We start from the raw sequence: 22159 nt of genomic DNA, 5'->3' as shown, positions 1-22159 counted from the left end.
ACTCGAACTGTTGGTTTATCATACGAGCATGCTATAAATTGCGATAACATATTTGAAATTTGCTACAAAAACAGTTAGAAGCTGAATTTATTATAAATAGGCCACGATTGGAAGCCCATGAACAATGGGTTCCAATCCTTTACGAGGCACCAGCTGTACTGCTGTAATAAAGCCTTCCTCTTTGGCGACTCTTCTCTGAAGCCCATGCCCCATGTGTTCGTTGCACTGACTCAACAAACAAAGCGCTGAGGCTGTGCAGTGACGCTCACCACAACTCAGTAGAATCGCCTCTATGGTTGAGTCAAATCGTCTTCTTCTATTAAAACTCAGCTCTCCTAGCCAACAACTCCCCAAGCTCCTTGCCGCCGAGTGACTTCACAAGCGGCGGATTGAACGCCAGGTCCGGCGACTTCAACTGCCGTTTGAGCTTCGAATGAGGCGAGCTTAGCTTTGGATTCGGACTCGTGTTTGTCATGAGTGGATTTGGCTCGAGACAAGAGCGGGAGGCTTGAACCGTAGTTTAGGTCTATGGTTCGAAGTTTGGAAAGGAGACGTAACAGTGCATGGAGTAAGAGACTGCCAAAGTTAAAACTCAAGGGAGCAACTTGAATTATTATTATTTCCGTTGCCATTTTCATTTTGTGCTTCTCTTCTCGGGGAACTCATTAGCTTAAGTTTAACAGCTTTCTCCTCTCCGCTACCCTGCTACTAACTAACAAACAGATTCCAAATCCAGCCAAAATTGTACTACTAGCTAGACAAATCACGGCATTTGAATTTTTATGCCTGTTCAACAAACGACAAGAACATAGCTCAGTCCTCGCTAACTAAACAAAGGCTTTATCATCAGAAGACCGCGAATCCGCGATGCATACACACATCATGTATAAAAGCTCTCACATCCCGGATATTCACAAACGAAGCATTAATTGTAGCCATCGAATTATACAATCGATTTTCTAGCCATCTAATAGATATGAGCAAACACATATTGCTAGAGATTTTAATTGCTCCAAGTTAATTTGTCCACTGCAACCTCATAAGCCATACGCAACAAAACAGAGTACTTGGGAATAGATTTCCTGCTCGTGCGAATTTCAGTAGGACGACCAAACAGCTTTCAATTCCTGTTTTCTTCTCCATATAATAATTTAAAAAAAAAAGTTTTTTTTTTCACTTTTTCATTTGGTTTAATTTTTTTTCATTTTTTTAAAATTTTTGATTTTGTGGCATAAAACTCTTGATTTTGGGTTTAAAAAAAAAAAAAAAAAGACAATGGTTTCAGCTGTACAAAGAGATTGGCACACCGCAGGGTTCATATTCCAATCTTGAATTTTCTCAAACAGAAAAATTCTATAGAAGCATCAAAAGCACTGATTGAATAAGTGCTTATTCCAAAGCAAGTTGCATATGACGATTGAGGTCCTTGAGGTAGCAAGTACTGCTATACTCTTCATCAGAACCATCTAAAATGACTGTTCTTCTTGCACTTGGCTTCGGCTTTAAATCTGTCTGTCCACCCTCACCTCTCAACAGCTGCAAAACCTGCCAAAACATCAAAAATTTCCATTGTTACAGTTGTTAATGTCGAAAGCACAACAGTTAAAAAAGAAAAAGAAAAAGAAATTGTCCTAACGCTCATACCCTTGTCATCTGTGGACGCATTGTAGACAAGTGGTGTATGCACACTGAAGCCGTAAGCATCGCACGTTTCATTTCTGCAAGATCATAAGCATCTGCCAGTCGAGGATCTACTAATTCTTTAAAATTGCTTGTCTGTAGCAGCGGTTTTGCCTGTGCATAAAAGGATGAGCTGCCATCAGCTTTCTCAAATATGCTAACCTACAAATTTCATGAATATTGCTATATATTGAAGTAAAATTGTTAAGACGTAGTGCATATCAGCTAAGATTGAGGGGGATATACTCAAGCTTCATAAATTCCAGCTCAGATTAACAAATAAACTTGTCAAGGCTAATGAATGGACAATAATGTTTATAGTTTGTCATAATAGATTGATATACTCGTTAATGTTTATGAAGGTTTCCATAAAAACGTGTCAGATTTAAAAGTTGAGGCATACCCATATTACAAGGCTTTGTCGACGTGAATCAACAGCACGACGGCCTGTTATCAGCTCCAGCAGTAAAACCCCAAATGCAAATACATCAGTTTTTTCATCGACAATTCCATGCATAAAATATTCAGGAGACAAATATCTGCAAGCACAACTTAAATGTGTGAGCTCGATATTCAAAGTTTTCAAAAGACAATACATGCTCTTGAAAACTCATTGGAGTTGCAGGCCCAACCCAAATGTTCCTTCAATTGGGAAGACAATGTGGTGAGACCAATTATCTGGAAGCCATTTTGCCAGTCCAAAATCAGAAATCTGTTCATCATGGATAAACATCAGATGGTCATGCACATAAAAACTAAACACTAAAATGTTTACAGTAAAGGTTTTTAACAATTGGTGCTTAAGAAAACCTGAGCTTCATAATCTTCGGAAAGCAATATGTTAGAAGCTTTGATGTCTCTGTGAATAATGCGCCTGTGACAGTCATGATGGAGATACTGTAGTCCTTCTGCTATCCCTAAAGCTATCTTATACCTTATCGTCCATTCTAGACACTCTGTTGAACCTGCAATATCGAATATCTGCTCATCAGTCAAATGAATATACATTATTTCAATAAAAGCTATCCTACCAGCATTTTAGCATTCCTTCTTTTGGACACCATGAGCAATTGTAAGAAAATTAAATTGCATCCAAATGAGTAAATAACATAGAGAATATAGTTAGAGAAACAGAAATGTCACCAAAAAGCAAAGAAGAAAGGCTGCCGTGCGGTAGAAACTGGAGGACAAGGTGAAAACCATTCTCAGTGCTGAACCCAATCAATTTAGCTGCATTTGGGTGGTTTATATGTGCTACGATCCCAAGCTCTGACAAGAAATCGCTGATTCTTTCCTCATCTTCCTTCGCATTCTTTATTATCTTCTTTACCGCTACAACTTCACCATCAGGTAGGCACCCTTTATATACTTCTGCATGACCACCTTTCCCGATCAAGTTTTCTACAAAAGTGTGATGCATGATTAGAACTATCACATCTTTCAATTAATCCAAGAAGATGTGAGATGCACAGTAAAATTGATTTAATAAGTCAAGAAACTTGATATGGGGCAATTATATGGATTAAGACATTGATAAAATCCCCTGTATTTCACCGGTAACAGAGAACACCGCCCTATATTTTCAACCATTTCAACTGGGAGTTAGAGGAGACTTTATGCCAAGGGTGGTCAAGAGGCTGGTCCCATCTTACCTTTTTTTTTAACTTGTTTCTTCAGTACTGCTCTATTTACCATTGAGACTGTATGTTTTGTTAAAGCTTTTAGATAATAAGTTTCAAATAATTCGGCTAAATTTTATTTAATCGAAAAGGTAGCCGCCCCTCTGCAGATAAGTTGTATGAATTAGAAAAATCAATTAGAAATACTAAAATGAAGTTGAATTAAAAGTATAAAAGGATTGATAAATCTTTGCAGGACAAAAGCGGGCCTGTTTGACTTCATGGTCAATTAACCAATGAAAATCCTCTACCATTTAATATAAAAACCTACTTGCTATGCAACCGGTCCAGGTCAAGAGCACGCACAATTGACTTGCGTTCACTAGATGAGTTCAGGCCATGTAAAACACACACGAAAGAGTTGAATTCGTTTGTAAGCAAAATAAAAATCTTTTCTACATAAGCTGATGACTGACGGAAGTGCTTTAACCGCAGTCCTAACTATTTGAATCTTATTCCCAACAGGGTCAATTGCTGATGACTAGATTGAAACATGAAGCAGCCAAGATAATAAGAAGTCAATATTGCAAAAGCGTGGGGCCCGGGGTATTTCGGTAGGTCCTTAACAGCAAATAGGAAATTCCCAAGTATTGGAATAAGAAACTGCTAATAGCAAAGATGTTCATAACTCACCGGAATTGAAATTATCAGTAGCAGCAGCAAGTTCAGCAAAATCAAAATTTTTCCATGAATGCCTAACAATAGGTACGCTACCACCATCATCAGCATCATCATCCTCAGGAATTTGAAGCCGACCCAATTTCTTCCAAAGATTCTTCTTTGTAAGCTCATAATTTGTCAGCAAAGGAATGACAGAGAACCTTCTGACAACAGACTTCTTTTTAATTGAATCAATCATGCTTTTCCAACCGCCACTCTCACGGTTCACTGCTCTTTGAGGCGTCGATTTCTCCGGCGAAGAGGAAGAGCCGCAGCTGCCGCTGCTACTATCAGAATCTGTTCCCGTTACAGGAATCTCTAAAACTCCTCTTGGCGAATCAGTACCCGGTATTTTCTCCTTCTCATTTTTTTCAACTTGCGCCTCCACCACTCCCGTCTCTACGTTTATTGCCCAGAAATTAATATTTTTTTATATATAAAAATAGAAGATTGAATTAAAAAGGACAATTTGATTTTTATGCGAGAACTGAAAGCTGTCTTCTTTCTTATTGAAAACCGAATGAAATCCATTTCAGAAACACAGCCAAAATAAATAGCGCTAGTATTAGGCCAAAACATTAAAACCCATTTCAAATGAGTAATCACAAATGAAAAAGAAGTAATTGAAATACTGAGAAACTTACCCTGAACAGCCATATTATCCAAGTTCTGTTTCTGAGCCTTTGAATGAATATATTATATTCTAAAACTATGAAAAAGGCTGAGAACCTACAAAACGTAAAGGCTTGGGTAAACAAGCTCTGTAACTCTTCATCTACATGCTTTTCTGTTCATTGGAGAAAAGAAAAGATAGAAGAAGAGTTACAGGGAAGAAGGAACAATTCCAAGTGAAATTTTTGTTACACAGAGAGAAAAAGGGAGAGAGGGAGCCTCTTAAAATTTTGGTATATCTTGAAAGGCGGGTATTCTAAATTGGAAGCACTAAGCAAACCTAAATCCACCTTGGAATATATTTGCTATATTTATACACCTTCTTGTCTGTAAAAAAGTTAAATTTCATCCCAATAAAGATCTTCGAAATTTGAATTTTGTCGCAATAACATACGACTCCCTAATATCCTATCCCGTCTCAAATAAGGACTTATTTTTTCCATGTCTATATAACAGGTTCCTAACTAACCCTTTTTTGTTGAATAACTGAAATACCCTCCATTGTTCACTCTGTTATTCACTTTCAGTTTTTTCTGTTAATCTTATTTCGCTAGTCAAAAGACCACAGTGTAAGGGTAATTTGGTCATTCTGATTGAAATTTTGGACCTATTTGAAATATATTTGTATAACGTTATACTTTTTAGGGAAAACAAAAGACATTAGGGATCCATATGTGATTATCATCCGAATCCCTTACAACATTTATAGACAGCGACCTCTGATCAAATTGCGGCCGTTGATGTTTCGCGCTCGTGATTTTTGCCGTAAATGGCGCTTAAATGGTGCGCTGAGGGCATTAACGAATAGGCAAGTGATATGAAAATATAGCAAGTGCTTGAAGGGTAGTCCTGGTATTTTACAAGTGCGCCTTTTCATGTTTTTGGTAAAGAAACCTAACTGTCGCACGTTCGTACGAATTTGAGATTCACGATAAAGCGTGAGGTTAATTGTGTTTTTTGGATTTTACTGACTGCTGATATAGAAATTAAAAGCCTAATTTCAATACAATAAGAAAACAAAACGAAGGATAATGGCGACACATAACCATAAGCGACTGAATCTTTTTTAAGTCAAAAGGCACCCATTCATAATGCTGACAAAACATAGAACATGAGACGAGTAATTAAGCTGACAACTAAAACATATTATAGTGATCATAAAAACAATTTTGAAAAAAAAAAAAAAATCTCTTACCGAGGAGTCGCATTAATAATAATGGTGTTAAAATATAGTACAAGCGACGAGTAAATTAAGCTTATAATTAAAAATATTATGGTCATCATAATAACAATTTCATAAATTAGTATGCTGATAAGTCTTACCGAGGAGTCAAATGATGATGTAAGTTTTTTTTTTTTTTCTTTTGTCTTAGTAGTGATGATTCTACCTTTACAATTAATTTACCATAATGAGATGTAGCATATGAGAATCAGCGGAATCATGGGGCTGCTGCGCTTGGAAGAGCAGAAAAGATCGAGCCTAATTAATTTGGCCCTACTCGTTTGAAATTTCAAACGTGGTCCGATCCCAAAATTCTTTTTCTATAATTGTTAATGCCATTTACTGTATTATCGTGTTGATTTATCATAAAGTACAATTATGTGCGCATGCAGGAAGGTGATTTGGTCAACAAGGCCACTATTTTTTATTTTTTTTATTCTCTTTGCAAATCTTCTTTATGAATTATATGATACCACGAGGCATCCATTCCAAATTGTTGCTGATTTAAAGTCTTCTTATCTATTTAACGCGTCACACGTAATTTATATATTAACATGGGATTTTTAATGGCTTTATCAAACAAAATTCTCAAGTTCAGTGGTGCATGTTTAATAAACATTGTATTAGAGTTACAATTAATCTCGTTTTTTTAGATATCGTTCTAATCAATGATTATCAACCCAGCAGCCGCACATTCAATTGCGTACTTTGCAGCCTGAATTTTCAAAGTTCCATGACAATTACAGTACAAGCAGTTGACATGCAGGTGACCAATTCAAAAGTTCTGCCTGAGCTGACATGCCGGCATAATTATAATTATTAGAGGGCATTTGTTGGATGCATGCTGCAGTTTTGCATGTGCAAGGGGCTCCAGCCTTCGGGAATCAATCATAAATCAAGTAAAGAGAGTGAAAAAAAGAATTGCAACAAAAAGAAATTAACTGGGTCAAAATTATGAAAAATGTACCCTGAAGGTGAAGCACGCAACGACAACGTTTTGAGCACGTATGCTGACGCGAAGTATTCATTGTGGTGGAGGCACTGGAGAGAAGTAGTTAGGCATCGCATCAAACCGTAATTAATTGTTAAGATTATCAAGTGTGTTTATTTTTGTGCTTGTTAATCGATCGGACGTATTTGTCTTTTACGCTTGGAGTCGCATTCACCCGATCGTAAGAGTTACTCTTGTTCTAAAATGATTGATTAAAAATATAGTGCTTGCTGCTATCTCGTTATTTCTTTTCTAATATATTTTGACTCCAATATCAGAGATTTACTTAATCTCTTCCACAAATATCATTTGGGGCGAATTTGACTCTAAATACAACTCTAATCCGCTGCTCGAATAGAAGACAAGTCGTTCTTATTATTTTATTTGGATTCTATCTATTCAGGATAGAATATTACAATTAAAAAATACATATATATATATATAGCTTCATTTTAATCTAAAAGAAAATGCCACATTTAAAAAAGCATATAAACTGCCTTGAATGATTAACATTGTACGCTTGAGTAGAATATACGTAAAAGCCATTGTCAAATACATTTTGTATGGGTTTTTAGTTGTGCTATCATTATATAGACTTTAGCTCTCGTTACACTCTTAACAGAGCATGCGAGCCAAAAAAAAGAAAAAGAAAAAAAAAAAAAGAGCACAAGTTATAAGTTATAAAACATGTTTAAGTAATAATTTTATGGTCATTACTGTCTTGTAATTTTTTTTTTCTCTCATTTTTTATTTTGAATTATTTTCTTATTTTTTATTTGAATTATAAATGCGCAGACTTTCTAATATAATTAAGTTTTGTTTCTCTCATTTTGAATTTTTATTTAGATTATACAATTAAAAAATCTATTGAGTATTAATTAAGAAATCTGCTAGCTTCTACCTCATATTAATGAGAAAGATATCTATCGTTATTCAAAGAAATTGAGCCCAATGATGAGGGACTACAACTAGATTTATAAACTATATATCATCATGTATATATACATTCGCATTCCTCTTGCATTATCAATTTTTTTCTTAAGTGACTTGATTGGGTTTGTTCCTCAGTTCGAGTCGCAGGAAAATCGCCTTTGTTGGAAGAACTTGTGCCTCTCAGTTCAAGCAGAGACTTCTAATTTAAATTATGGTACGAGTTTAAAGGAGTCTCCCACAATTGGGGTCCTCCCCAAAATACCTTGTGATTAAAAAAAAAAAATCAATTCCTTTCTCTACCACAAGGGCACAACCGAGAATTCTAACTCGCACTACATCTGAAGTCCCACCTACCCCAAATCATGATTCCGCCACTGAATATAAGGTTGAATTTAATAGAAAACGTGCCCTTGATATTGCCTTTAGAGACGCCGCAATAAAATATTGATGCGTATAGGAGGAGGAATATATACAAGAAGATAGAAGTGAGTTGATGATTCCATGGACGTCACTTTCGCATGTATGTTTTAAACTTCTAAAATAATGCAAGTTGGGGAAGGTAGTCGTCGTTAAGTGGTTGAACTAAATCCGTTATTTATGTGACTTTTTTTTTGTGAGAATTGTTAACCTCGGTAACCCGAAACTCAAACGCCACCAACCTCACCCAATATCACTTCAGTTAGAGGAGTGCGTTTAACTGAATCCCATCGATGTGTACGAGTCAACGAGAGAATGAAGTCGACGTTCAGAGCTTATATTCTTCAGCCTTTTTAATCGTGACCGAAGCCCTTGGTTTAAGCATTTTGACAAACAGGTTTTAGTAGTTTTATTGTTTGTTATTGTGTTGCCTCGAAAGTAATTCACCGTCCGATTCTGTGACCCTATATCTATATGGATTGGTGCTCAGAATTCAAAGTGGGACAACCACCGAGAGAAAGAGAGAGATGGGATTCTTGCTGGGTTGATGATAATTTGGGTGGGTTAGTTAATTAATTAATTAAGTCATGCTCAAAAGCCAAACGGCATAGCATTAACGGTATCGGTTGTTCAACCCCACAGATTTGTGTTTATTTTATTACATATATATGAAGAGGATTAGCTTACTGACATTCAGCAAACATAAGAAATCTTGCATCACAATAATAAGAATTCAGCAATACATCATTAACAAATGTTCTTGGACTTGTGGAGCAAGTGCTGTGCTTTTGGTGCTCGTTTGGATGGAGTATAAAATAATGAGATTTCTAAAATTATCCTAATGCAGTGTTTGGTACATAAAAGTAATTATAGAATAAAATTAGTGGAGCCCACCATTTAATCCAAAACAGTATCAAAATTTTATAACGAAAGGGGCATGGGACGATAATATATAAGTTAAAACTTAGCCAATCATTGTTCACAAGATAATAAATATATATTTTTTAATTTATGAATTGATACTATTATTATAATTGTTGATAATATTCTTGTTAGGTTTATGATGATATTATTTAGTAAAATATAAGTTATTAAGTTTAGAAACTATAACATGTTAAATATAAAAAAAAAATTAAGGGAAGATTTTGCTTTTCAAAAAAAATAAATTCACTAATAATTATTTATTTAAGTTATATTATATTTCATGTCATTTTAAAATAAATCTAAGATAATTTCGATAAATTAATATATAAGACATTTTATGAGTTACTAACCAGTGCATACCAAACACAAAATATAATTATTTATGGTTTAATTCAATGTTGCACCAAACACAACATAGTATTATATACAATCCAATGTTATCCAATCCAATCATATTTCATCCAATCGATCCGATCCAATCTAATCCAATTCAATCCGGCATACCAAACGAGCCGTTGGATATATAAATGTTTGGTTTATATAAGATCAAGACCAAGGAATTGTGCCCAAATCCACCCTACGACTTTCACCACATGTTGATGTCAAAATAAGCTAAACGCACCCTGCATGCATAGGGTGACTTTAAAGTTGAAATATGATCATTTCTTGATCTGAACTCTACTGAGTTTTTAAAGATCTTATATCATGTGTCTTTTAATAGTAGTGTATGGATAAAATTTAACTTCTTTTATTTTTTTATTTATTAACTAACAATCAGCAATTAAATTATTTACTAAAAACATGATTAGATCGTAAGAAAATCATTATCTAAGTTATATGGGTCAAGCCTCCAATATACCAGTAGTAGCGCCAACACGCTAGCTAGTGGTCTCAAGTGCATAATTACGATTTCAATTTGCTGAATTTGAAAGCGAAACACGAGCTTTCAAATAGATAAATAATTAGAAGAATTAAGGTCATCATGTATTGAAGAAACGATTGGGGGTTATGCTGGAAAAAACAAAAAACAAACAAACAAACAAACAAAAGGATAGTAAGAAAAATAAGCAATGGTTTCCAACAAAAAAAAAAAAAAAGTCATGTCAGGTGCTCCAAATCTTAATATGTTCAAAGTTTCAAACATATTGTCATTCAAATTATAAATTTCAAACTTTAAATTATAATCTAATCACAATACAGATAATAAGAATTAAAATCTTTAAATAAACAATATAGATAATAAAAATTAAAATCTTTAAATAAACAAATAAATGAATCAGTAAGCTTACACTCATATTCAGCTCCTATTTTTTTCAGTGAATCAAATCGAACTAGACTCATTTATTAAAGAATAATTTTTTAAAATCCTAGCCCATTTAATTTGAATAAACTGGAAAATACTAACCGATTTAATTTGAATTTGAATCTGAATCAAATGCAGTTGATTATATGCTTAGCTTTCACAGTTCCAATGAATACTATATTTCTTGATATAACGACATCAAAAGAGCGCCTGTAGCTCAGTGGATAGAGCGTCTGTTTCCTAAGCAGAAGGTCGTAGGTTCGACCCCTACCTGGCGCGCGTTTATCTATTTTTATTCTTTTTTTTTTTCCCGAAAAAAGGGACTCTATGAGATTACCTGAGAACTGCCAACGCCGATGGGCGTTGGCAGGCTCGGCCTGCATGCTTGGATGGAGTTGAATTCGTTAGGCGTGGCCCGCTTGTTGGATACACGGGACTATTTTTAAGGTCAGTTTACGGTTGAAGTTGGATAGATATAATTATAATATTAAATTATTTTAATAAATATTATTTAGAGTAGAGTTATTGGCACCCCTCTTACATCCTATTAAAATTAGGGATGACAAAAATTCTCACGGGTACGGATATTTTTGGGGATTTTCTCCATTCGAGGAGGGTACAAGGATAATTTCATACCCAATTTCTTATTCAGAAAAAGGACGGTAAATTTTTTTTTACACAATTTCTTATTCGAGAAGGGGACGGGGATGAGGTGGAATCTCCATCCCCTACCCATTTCCCTATTTTAATTTTTAATTTAATTTTTATTTTTTAAAATTACTAGTAAATAAATAATAAAATTTGAATTATAAAATTATAAGTATTGGTAAAAATAAAAAATATTAAAATATTTATATTATTAAACATTTAAGCCTAATTAACTAATTAAAGTTCTAAATTTTATTTAGGACATTAAAAAGACCGGACAGATTCTATTAGCCCAAAACTTTTGTTTTAATTTTAATATTCATTAAATATTTTAAACTTAAATCTATTTTTTATTTATCTTAAATCTATTTTTTATTTATCTTAAATCTATTTTTTTATTTATTTTTAGATGTTATAATTACCCACAGCAAATCACAGTTTTAATATCTAATCTAATCTAATATTTGCTATTGATTTACTTCGACTTAACTATTGTGTTGTAAATGGAATAGTCCATATTTATAAAGTGCTCACGCCACCATTGAAAAGTTTGTATTAGGCTATTAATTTGTTCATGATAGTTTGTATCATTTGCATGCTGCATTACTTACTAATTTAATATATGTGACTTTTGTAATGGATATTAATGTAAGATATGTTTCGAACTTTACTTTTATTTGAATTTTTTATTTTAATATGATTAACTCAAAATCGAAAACAAAAAAAATGTATTAGTTATTCGGGAATCGGAGACCTTCGGGGATCCTCTGTTATTATTCAGGGAGTAGATGATGATTCTCTTAAATAATTTTGACGGGGATAGGGAGGGGACGGAGACGGGAACATACGCAAAATATCGGAGATAGGTACGGGGAGATTGGTCCCCTCCCCTCCCCTTCCCATTGCCATCTCTAATTAAAACATCGTTATTACTCGTATCCCATTAAATAATATTAAAAAATTTATCATAACTATTAACACCCTCTTTAATTCCAAAAATAACATTATTTCAGTTATTCTAAATAACTCTCTCTCCTAAAATCCAAAATACAGGTATCTTGTTTCTCGTTCTCTTTTCATTAGTCTTCTCATCTTTAATTTCAATCAAATGTACATTTTAATTTAGAGTTTAAAACCAATCCTTAAGGAAATAATTGACTTATAAGAAAACTATTTAAAAAGAGAGATTGTTCTTGATGTTTGTGCATTGACAATTGGGTAATCATGATTCACGAGGTGTTGCAAATAAAAGATTTTTACTTATGTGGCAGTTATTGTCGTGTAGACTAGGATAACCTACAAGTTTACAATTTTCAACTTTAATTTATGTGTTCCTTTCCTTCTTGATTCCTTTCTTTAATAAAATTAAATTCATAAGGACTACAAAAAAATAATTATGAATAATAGAACAAATACATCTCAAAATTCTTAAAGCCAAACTCTTATTTTTGGATATCTATGAACCAATTTTGCAAGAGTGAATTGTAGATATCCTTACAAAAATTTGTGTATTTGACTTCAAAAAGCTTTTTGTTGGTTGCTAATTCTTAAGATATTTGTATTCATCCAGTCTTGAGATTAGCAAGAGATTATATTAATACAATAGCATAACATGATGAATGATGAATACAAAAGTTTTGACCGAAAAAGAAAAGGTAAATTTCACAGGAGTGGTGTAAATAATTGGTGGAAAGAGAAATAATAATAGGTTTAATTTTTTTAAAAAATGTCCTTTAATGTAATTTTATCTCAAAGGTGTTTTATTAGAACAATAAAGGAGTGCTAATAGCTCAACTCTATTATTTATTATAATTTTTAAAATTATATTCACTTAATTTTTTATTTATATGATAAAAAATTTATTATATTTATAATAATTTTATTAAAATTATTATTTAATATATATTATATATTTATAATTTCCTTTCCACAACAAAATACATCAATTTCAAATATTAGGTTAATAAAAATGGACAAAAGCATTTGAAAAAATTCTGAACCGGATTGAACTGACCGACCCTTAATAAATCCAAAAACCCGAATCCTTACCGTTTCAACTCCGATTTCGATAGAACAATGGCTCTGTTGGGGGACGACGGACGCGGCTACCAGCTGGCTTTGAAGCTGGAGTCCTGCGGCGTGTGGCGCACATGGCTCGGCGATTCTTGCTATTCCACCTTCCATCACGCCCTCTCTACACCGGCCTCCTGGGAGTCTTTCATGCGAACCGACGACTCGAAGTCCAGGGCTCAGATCCATCTCCAGCTCCGCGCACGAGCTCTCTTGTTCGACAAAGCCACTATCTCTCTATTTCTCCCCTCCAATCAACCTCCTTCTTCTGTTGCCGTTTCGAAACTCAACCCCAACTGTATGTCTCCGCATTGTCGCATTCATTTTCATTTCATTTTTATTTATTTTATCTAATTTCATCATTTTTTTTCTTTCCCTTTTGTTTGTTTAGATTTGCAGCTGGACGGCGGTGATGTATACTTCACTCTGGAAAGTAGCTCACAAGATGGAGTTCAGCATCGAGAAAGTAGCGCTGCTTCCAGTACGACGTCGGGCAAGGTTTGATTACTTCATGGCTCTGTTACATCTTGTTTGTTTATTAGTAACAATGACTAGAACTTAGTTTTTCCTGTCCCAGCAAATGAAGTTATAGATGTTAACTTTTTCCTTTGAATTTAGATGGATGGAATCTTTTAATCGTTTGGTTGAGTTTTTGGGAATAATTTTTCCTTAAATACTTTTTTTCTGAAATTTTCATATCATATCTACAAAAAGACACCATTTTGAGATGGATAATTTGGAATTTTGTTTCTTTTATTAATTTTCTTTTTTTGATATCAATAAGTTGTTTTTTTAAATTTGTTACGTAAGGGTGCATGTGTTTTTTTCCCATTCTTGTTAACTAACAATGTTGGTTTGGTTTGAAAAATCAATCTAAATCTGCTTTTTGTGGTGGATCAAGATATTGTGAGTCTGAATTTGATAATCTGTCGCAGAGATTTAGGAACGAAGAACTGCCGGAAACATGGTATGATCAGTTTATTGAGAAGTATAGAGTTAGCAGACAGTATAAGCTGTCATTAGGGGACCGGGAATTGGACAGACGTACGGCTGAGGGGATGTCCTCTTACCTCAGACATCTTGAGAAATATAAGATAAGGCGTGTCCCATTTCAGAATGATCATTCTAATTCTGCTCTAGATGTCATTAATTCAACTGATAGTGACGTGTTTTTCCCCGAAACAATGTTTACACTGAACTCTGTACCCGAAATTGCAGTCCCACAAATAATTGTGGAAGAAACCAAACAAAATATTGAGTTCAATGGAGTTCTTGATACTTTGCCTCAGTGTATGACCAAGAGCCCTGTTATGATCGAGAGGCTTGGTATTAGGCCTGAGTACCTTGGCATGGAGCAGGAAGGGAATTCACATCATGGGAACAGTGCTTTAGAGGGCAATAAGAAATGTTTCAGTGAAGAGCAAGCATCACAGATATCTCAAAAGGTGATAGCCCGTATGCTCACAGGAGGGGGCTTTGAAGGTGCCACAGAAGTCCCATTGGAAGTGTTATCTGAAATGCTTGGCAGCCATATTTGTAAATTAGGCCGTATCTTGAAAGTTCTTTCTGATAATTACAGGAAGCAGTGTTCTGCCCTTGAACTACTGAAGATGTTTCTTCAAGCAGCTGGACATAGGTAAGTTCGAAATTTTCTTTTTATATTAGTTTTTGGCATTGTTAAATGTTTGCTTCCTTTCTCACTTCTCAAGAAATGTTATCAAAAGATGGAAACTCTGTTTTTCTGCAATCATTTATTCAAGTGCATGTTATATTCAAATGTGCATGGTTATGCTAATGAGGGCCTGTTTAAATATTATCATGTGACTAATTTCTGGAAAATTTGTTTGTAAAAATCGGAAAACAAGTTGTTAAATTAGAGAAGGGAATGAAGCATGTGCTTGCATAAGGTTGCGTGAATGATAAGTGTCTTATGTTTATTTTCTGTTTGAATGGAGCACTCTTGTAACTAGCATGGTTCTCTCAGCTTCGCACATGTTTGTCATTTTATCCCTTTTACTAGTAATATACAATGTATATTAGATGCTTTGTTGTGTCATCTAAGATGTTTCTGGTTTACTTGCTAGTAATTTTGGGATTTTGGCGGAGCTTATCAAGGATGGTAATAGGAACGCCGTGCAGCAAAGTCAGGAGCTTATTAAGGATGGTAGTAGGAACATTGTGCAACAAAGTCAGGAGCTTATTAAGGATGGTGCAAGAAACGTTGTGCAACAAAGTCAGGAGCTCATCAAGGATGGTACTAGGAACATTGTGCAACAAAATCAGGAGCTTGTTAAGGAGGGTACTAGGAACTTTGTGCAACAAAGTCCACAGCAAGTACATGGAGCGCAATCACAACTGCAGTCACACCAACAGAGTCCAGTTAAACTACCCCAGCAGGTATCCAGATCTCTTTTTTTTTCCCTTTGTAGGAGTAGAATGATCTATAGGTAGTGTACAATCATGTCAAGCTGTTCTGATTACGAACAAATCATTCCTTTTCAGCCGGTGAAACATCTGTGAATTAATATATGCATGAAAGTGACTTGGCTTTATATTTGTAGTGGCTAGTTGATTTTATCGATGTCAAAACTGATCTTGGGGTTTGAATTTCTAGTGTGTTATTTTTTCCTGATTTATTTAATGGCTGCTTTGTTGGTAAGTCTTGGGGGATTTTCCTTTATTCTATCTAGCCCACATATAACAATAACATTGTTGGAAAGATATTCAATTATAATTTATGTGCTGAAGCTACAGGTGCCAAGGCAAATGCATCAGCAGATGCAGCAGATGGTTCAACCTCAAAATTTGGCTTTCCAGCAGATGCAGCAGCAACATTTAGAAAGGTCACGGATGCGCCAGCCATCCACCCCTCGCCCTGGTATGGATATGGACAAGGACCGATCCATGTCACAAGTGAATGCTGAAAACTCTTCAAAACTGCCCATGGATGCTAATGCCTTAAATGCCAGCAATGCAAAACAATCTCAGATGCAGTTCCATCAGCAACAACTAAATACAATGTCAAATCTCCAAGCACAATCTAGCAATCAGTTTAAGCAATCAACACCTGTACAAATTCCTCAAATGCATTCACCGTAAGGAAGATTTAGAAATAAGAATGAAGTCACTTGTGTTTGCTAGAATGATTATTCATCCCTTGGGTGGTTAGTTACCAGAATTCTAAAATAATTTGTTAACGTGCAGGAATATGGGCGTTGTTAGGGCTCCACCAGTGAAGGTTGATGGTTTCCAGGAATTGATGGGTGGAGATGCTTCGATGAAACACGATTCAGAAGAAAATAAGCTGACCTCCCCGATAAGTAAATAGCTGCTGTGGGTATCTGTTCATCAGTGCACAAGTCTAAGCCTATTTTGACCTCGGTAAATTTGTTAGGGTGGTTTGCTTCTTTTACTAAACATAGAAGAGGTACTGTGTCTGTATATATTCCATGATATACATGCATGATTCATGTATAGTTTGATGTTGCCCCGATTGCCTGTATTCTCTTGACCGCCCTTCGAGGGAACTCTCTTGAGAGACCATTCCTTACTTTATACCAACTCTATAGGGAATGTGTAGGAGTCCATTAGGCAGACCATCTCTTGCTTTCAATAGAAGTGCTTGGGCTGATGTGTATGCAAGTAGGAGTTGTAACGATGACAGACGGTTCGGCGGGCACTTGTAGTGCTAACGATCTTGTTTTGTATTTGACATCGTCCATTATTTGTTGGTGAGCGTGTCAAATTACCACAGAATAAAGGAAGAAGATATGAAAGTACATCCGCGGTTTTGCTGCTATGTACTCAACTCAAAATCGGAATAATGGAATATGGTATTGGAATCGATTCTGCAAAAGGAAGAATAACTAATAACTTTTGATGAATTTATTTATCCAACTTGGCTGTCAACTTTTGTCCGACCACCTCCACAAAAGCAACGCTAGTGGCAAGATCGCATCGATTAAATGTAATGGCATAATAACCTATTTTATTGCTATTATTATTTTTAAAATTCATCAACCAACCTGTTATTTTAACGACATTGTAAGGTATGTATATAAGTATATGTTTGTTTTTCATTTATATGAAATTATTGATCTGAATTCTGTCTCTTATGTGAAAGGTAATCTTTAAATATGCTATTAATATTCGGGACACAAACAATCTCACTATGGTCAAATCTAACTTTACTGAAAAAATTAAAAAATTATGCATTATTTTGGAGGATAAAATTATGGTATCATAGTGGTACCATTCCACAGTTAGATCTAACCCACAGTTGTCAATATAATTAAATCTAATGGCTGATCCAACTATGGTATGGTGTCATTGTAATACCTTAACTAGACCCTATTTTGGAGGCTAATAATGTACGTGAATTATTTAACTGATAAATACTATATTACATTTATTTAACTTATATCCACACAGATAAATAATATATAGATCCCACACCACATACTTGGGTGTAAGTTAGCTGAATTGTAACTCAAGTGCTCCTTATTTAGCTAGGTGGCAAAACCGATCTTCCCTTGCCATGCTTATATAATAATATTCTTTCACTAGTCTTGTTGCAGATTGCTGTCATGGCTGACAACAGCAAGCTTCAAATCGCCATGTTTCCATGGTTAGCTTTTGGTCACATGATCCCCTGGTTGGAGCTTGCTAAGCTGATAGCACAGAAAGGTCACAAAATCTTCTTCATTTCCACCCCTAGAAACATCGATCGCCTCCCAAGACTCCCTCAAAATTTAGCTTCTATGATTCAATTTGTGAAAATCTCGTTGCCCCACGTGGACAATCTCCGCGAAAACGCAGAAGCGACCATCGATTTACCTTACGATGAAGTTAAGTATCTCAAGCAATCTTTCGATTGCCTCGAAGAGCCCATGGCAAAGCTGTTACAATCTTTAGCTCCTGACTGGCTTTTATTCGACTTCGCCGCTTACTGGCTACCGGCTAGAGCCCGTGAACTCGACATCCCAAGCGGGTTCTTCAGTATATTTACTGCGGCAACTCTCGGATACTTTGGCCCGTCATCAGTTTTGATCAACGATTCTGGTGATCACCTCAAGACTCCCGAAGATTACACAAGGGTACCCAGCTGGGTCTCGTTTCCGACAACAATATCCTATCGGCTTTTTGAGGCGAGGAAGGTCTTCGACATTCTAATAAGCGACGAATCGAACGTTTCACACGGTTACCGTTTTGGTCAATCACTCAAAGGCTGCGACATCGTTGCCGTGAGAAGCTGCATGGAGTTTGAACCAGAATGGCTAAAACTTTTGGAACAACTTCACCGAAAACCGGTTATTCCGGTGGGCCAGCTACCCACCACCACTGGAGACGGTGATTCCGACGCGGAAACTGACACGTGGAGGTCGATCAAAGAGTGGCTGGACGAGCAAGAAAAAGGCTCGGTCGTGTACGTAGCTTTTGGTAGCGAGGCAAAACCTAGTCAAGAAGAACTCACGGAAATAGCTCTCGGGTTGGAACTGTCGAAATTACCCTTCTTCTGGGTGCTAAAGAAACGACTCGGACAAGCTGACACTGAGCCGATCGAGTTACCAGACGGGTTTGAAGAGCGAACGAGAGGGCGCGGCGTCGTTTACACGAGTTGGGCACCTCAACTCGCGATACTGGCCCACGACTCGGTGGGTGGATTCTTGACTCATGCAGGATGGAGCTCAGTTGTCGAGGCGCTGCAGTTTGGGATGCCTCTTATTGTGCTGACTTGCTATGCAGATCAAGGACTAAACGCTAAGCTTTTAGAGGAGAAACAGATTGTGGAGTTGATTCCAAGGGATGAGGGAGATGGCTTCTTCACGAGGAACTCGGTGGCTGAGTCATTGAGGCTGGTTTTAGTAGAAGAAAAGGGTCAAATCTACAGAGACAAGGCGAAGGAGATGAAAGGGTTGTTTGGAGACAAGGGGAGACACGATCGTTACGTGGATAATTTTCTAAATTATCTCAAAAATCATAGATGTTTGCGCAAGGGTGAGGAGATTAATACAACTGTTTAAACATGCAAGGTTTGCTCTTGAGGGCTTTGATTCATCTTTTATTTCCGCGAAGCTGCAGGGTGTGACTTCTAAATAAAATGTCAATTAAACATTTGTGAATTGTAATATTAATGCATGGAGTTTTTAGTAATTGTTATGCAAGAATCTAAATCGTCTCACATGGCCACCTCAGGGGAGGTTGAATTTAGATCTCAATTAGATGGCGAGATGAACTAATATGTAATTAATTTTACAAAAAAAAAAATTATGAGATTGATTATCTAATGAATGAATGTCACTCAATATTTGGGATAATAATATTGAGATATTATCAGTACTTTGATATATATATAATGTATAACCATCCAAATACATGCCGTCATATTGTACATCCAAACTTTAATCCCGGATTTAATTTAATTGCAGGTTGAAAAATTTTCGTATCAATTATAATGCATAATTTCTTTCCAACATTCTTGTAAAGTAATTCAAACAGTAATTTGTCTTATAAACGCTTCTGAAGCAACTCAACAGAGTTGTCAGTAATTATCTACAAAAAATCAACACCATTTCCTTGGCTTTATCCCTGTAAATTCTGCCCTCATCTTCAACTATCACCAATCTCACTGACTCAGCCACCGAGTTCCTTGTAAATGACCCATCTTCCTCATTTCTCTTTATCTCTACACCTACTTTATTCTATGCAAAAACCCTTGGTCAACAGCGAAAGGTAGCATTATTAACAGACGTCCAAAATAGAGTGAAGAACGCTTACTCGTCTATTAATCCTCCTTTGATGAAAAATTTGAGTGGCCCGTCACATTTTTCTTACTTCCTAAGGCTACATAAACCACTGACTCTGTCTCCTGTTTGCCCAACCATTCTATGATTGTAGCCCAATTGTTGTCTTCAATAGTATCCGATCTGCTATCTAGAGCCGAAGGTGGCAAAAGCCAAACGGGTGCAACCGCCACTGGCCTAGTTTGAAGCTTGATGCGGCCACTGCGCCATCAAAGAGTTATCTTCATGGGGTAAACTGCAGCTCATTAAACTTACTAATGGTGATAAATTTGTTGGGATTTTCGGTAACTATCAAATGTTTCTCGGAGTTGATATGGATGAGGAGCTTGACTTGGTCTAAGAATGGGATCATGTGACAAATGCTAGCCGTGGGAACATAGCACCGTGCAGATTCTTGCTAGTTTTTGCCTTGTATTAAAAGAAAATTTTGGGTTGCACGTTTGCTTCCTTCTCGATGGGAGAAATTTTATACTACATTAGAGGTATTATATCGTTTAATAAGTAAATGATGCAATGATGTTTTTTTATTTACTTTGGAAAATCATATGCAGGTGGTCATTGTATTAAATTTAATTATACATATTATATATGCATTAATTAGTTATATTATCTCTGATATATTTTAAAATTATTCGTAATATAAAAAATGAAATCATCTCTAATAAGTTAATGTCGCACTAGTGACCTGTTAAAACCTAAAATGTCAAGATCTATTACATTATTATATGTTATCTCTGATGTGTTTTAAAATTATTCATAATATAAAGAAATCAAATCATCTCTAATAGGTTAATGTCACACTGGTGACCAATTAAAATCTAAAATGTTCAGATTAAATTGACAATATATATTGTAACATATGCATACATAATTTTTATTCAAAGAAAAAAAAAACCTAGAATCTAATATTATGAAACGTGTTCGATTAAAAACAATAGATACAAATCCTAATTCCTAACGAGCTTCACATGAGATGGCCGCAGCTACTTAATTTTGTGATCTGCTATTGTTCCTCTTCGGTGTATTGAATATTGTGTCCGAGTCCGACCATGAGCTGTATATGCCATGAGCCTTGTTGATAGAAAGGTAATATTTGATCTCCTCGGTTTTATTTTAGTAGACTCTATTTCTTAATTAATTTTATTAAAAAAATTAAAAATCACTTATTTTTATCACTATACCTCATATAACTCCAAATTTATCTTTATCTGCATCACAGTCGTCACTGTATGACGCATCATTTTGGAACCATAAAAATCAATTCATTTTCGTCAAATATGGCTTAAGCTGGGTTTTATTGTCTCCTCTACTTGCTTAAAACTAAGAATTAAAATAATTTCAGATAGATCGTTTCAACAATGCAAGTAAAGCTACACAAGAAAAACCTCTTGCTAGACCCGGAAACACATTATTGCTCAACCTTTTCTCTGTTGCTAATTCCTCAGCCTCTCTAATTTTCTTTTATTACTTTCTCTCGTTAAAGGCAACAAAGCAATTTCAGCAATCGGCCATGGAAGCAAATCAACCTTTTAAAGCTTGCTGGCTTTTCAAATTTTTTGTTTTAAAAAGTATAAATTACCAATTTTTTTTTTCTTTTAAAACGATTTAGTTTGCTCACATGAAATTCCGCGGACAACGGTTAAATAATGCACCAATTTTTCAAAAGTTGACGATTCAAGTGATTTGGTTATATTACCTCGCCAACTTAGGTATTTTATTTTAAATTTCTAAAGATAAGAGAAAAATCAAACTGCATTTTGCGATGCCTAAATGGCTTTGAGAAATGTTTTATTTAATCGCCAGAAAGGGAAAAAAAAAGGAGAGTGGTTAATTAAACTAAACTACTTAAAACCACTTAATTAAGGTATTGGGAGCAATTCAACCAGTTATTGATAATATATCACAAGTGCAACTGCGTAAGTTCATATAATATGATTATCAATTGTTCAATTAAATGCGCAAGTGGCAACACATTATTAGACAAATACACAATTGCCACGTCACTGACATGGTACACAGTCGTAGCATATTCTTAAGGAAGGCAGTTTTGGACTTATTTGTCCAACATTTGATGTCTAAAATTTTACTAATTACAGAAATTTTATTGAAAAATCAATTAATTTTTTTTCGTATTTTATATTTTAATAAATAAATACA

At 35.2% G+C, this 22159-nt stretch overlaps 3 protein-coding genes and 1 non-coding gene across 5 annotated transcripts; 3 read left to right on the top strand and 1 right to left on the bottom strand.

Annotated features, from left to right (window-relative positions):
- Nucleotides 1-885: 885 nt before the first annotated feature.
- Nucleotides 886-4978, bottom strand: LOC102616332 (receptor-like cytosolic serine/threonine-protein kinase RBK1). Its single transcript, XM_006466265.4, has 8 exons — nucleotides 4664-4978; nucleotides 3993-4418; nucleotides 2824-3081; nucleotides 2491-2645; nucleotides 2313-2392; nucleotides 2084-2219; nucleotides 1645-1794; nucleotides 886-1545 (listed from the first exon to the last, which is right to left on the bottom strand). Exons 1-8 carry the CDS (start codon nucleotides 4674-4676, stop codon nucleotides 1390-1392), a joined length of 1374 nt encoding a protein of 457 aa, XP_006466328.2. The 5' UTR covers nucleotides 4677-4978; the 3' UTR covers nucleotides 886-1389.
- Nucleotides 4979-10687: 5709 nt separating this feature from the next.
- TRNAR-CCU (transfer RNA arginine (anticodon CCU)) lies at nucleotides 10688-10760 on the top strand. Its single transcript has one exon. It is a non-coding gene; the product is annotated as a tRNA-Arg (tRNA).
- Nucleotides 10761-13081: 2321 nt separating this feature from the next.
- Nucleotides 13082-16978, top strand: LOC102616625 (hypothetical protein). Of its 2 annotated transcripts, none has more exons than XM_006466266.4 (6): nucleotides 13082-13497; nucleotides 13591-13697; nucleotides 14135-14835; nucleotides 15284-15596; nucleotides 15948-16294; nucleotides 16404-16978. In XM_006466266.4, the coding sequence occupies exons 1-6, from the start codon at nucleotides 13206-13208 to the stop codon at nucleotides 16525-16527; spliced, it is 1884 nt and encodes a 627-aa protein (XP_006466329.2). In that variant the 5' UTR covers nucleotides 13082-13205; the 3' UTR covers nucleotides 16528-16978. The 2 variants fall into 2 exon arrangements, with proteins under 2 accessions (XP_006466329.2, XP_006466330.2); XM_006466267.4 differs by having other exon boundaries at nucleotides 13083-13497; nucleotides 15954-16294.
- Nucleotides 16979-17689: 711 nt separating this feature from the next.
- LOC102617128 (UDP-glycosyltransferase 91A1) lies at nucleotides 17690-19529 on the top strand. Its single transcript, XM_006466268.4, has one exon. The coding sequence runs from the start codon at nucleotides 17786-17788 to the stop codon at nucleotides 19220-19222; it is 1437 nt and encodes a 478-aa protein (XP_006466331.2). The 5' UTR covers nucleotides 17690-17785; the 3' UTR covers nucleotides 19223-19529.
- Nucleotides 19530-22159: the final 2630 nt, after the last annotated feature.

Source organism: Citrus sinensis, chromosome 7, assembly GCF_022201045.2.
Source record: "Citrus sinensis cultivar Valencia sweet orange chromosome 7, DVS_A1.0, whole genome shotgun sequence".
NCBI classification, from domain to species: domain Eukaryota; kingdom Viridiplantae; phylum Streptophyta; class Magnoliopsida; order Sapindales; family Rutaceae; genus Citrus; species Citrus sinensis.
Note: the sequence above shows the minus strand (reverse complement) of the source record. Positions and strands in the feature narration are given on the sequence as shown.

Bases quoted from the DNA above. Each gene is read 5' to 3' on its own strand.
- LOC102616332 (XM_006466265.4), bottom strand. The intron at 3,082-3,992 runs GTGAGTTATGAA...ACACTTTTGTAG, and splicing joins TACTGATAATTTCAATTCCG to AAAACTTGATCGGGAAAGGT. The intron at 2,220-2,312 runs GTTGGGCCTGCA...TTGTGCTTGCAG, and splicing joins CCAATTGAAGGAACATTTGG to ATATTTGTCTCCTGAATATT.
- LOC102616625 (XM_006466266.4), top strand. From the start codon at position 13,206: ATGGCTCTGTTGGGGGACGACGGACGCGGCTACCAGCTGGCTTTGAAG. The intron at 13,498-13,590 runs GTATGTCTCCGC...TTGTTTGTTTAG, and splicing joins TTCGAAACTCAACCCCAACT to ATTTGCAGCTGGACGGCGGT. The intron at 16,295-16,403 runs GTAAGGAAGATT...GTTAACGTGCAG, and splicing joins ATTCCTCAAATGCATTCACC to GAATATGGGCGTTGTTAGGG.
- LOC102617128 (XM_006466268.4), top strand. From the start codon at position 17,786: ATGGCTGACAACAGCAAGCTTCAAATCGCCATGTTTCCATGGTTAGCT.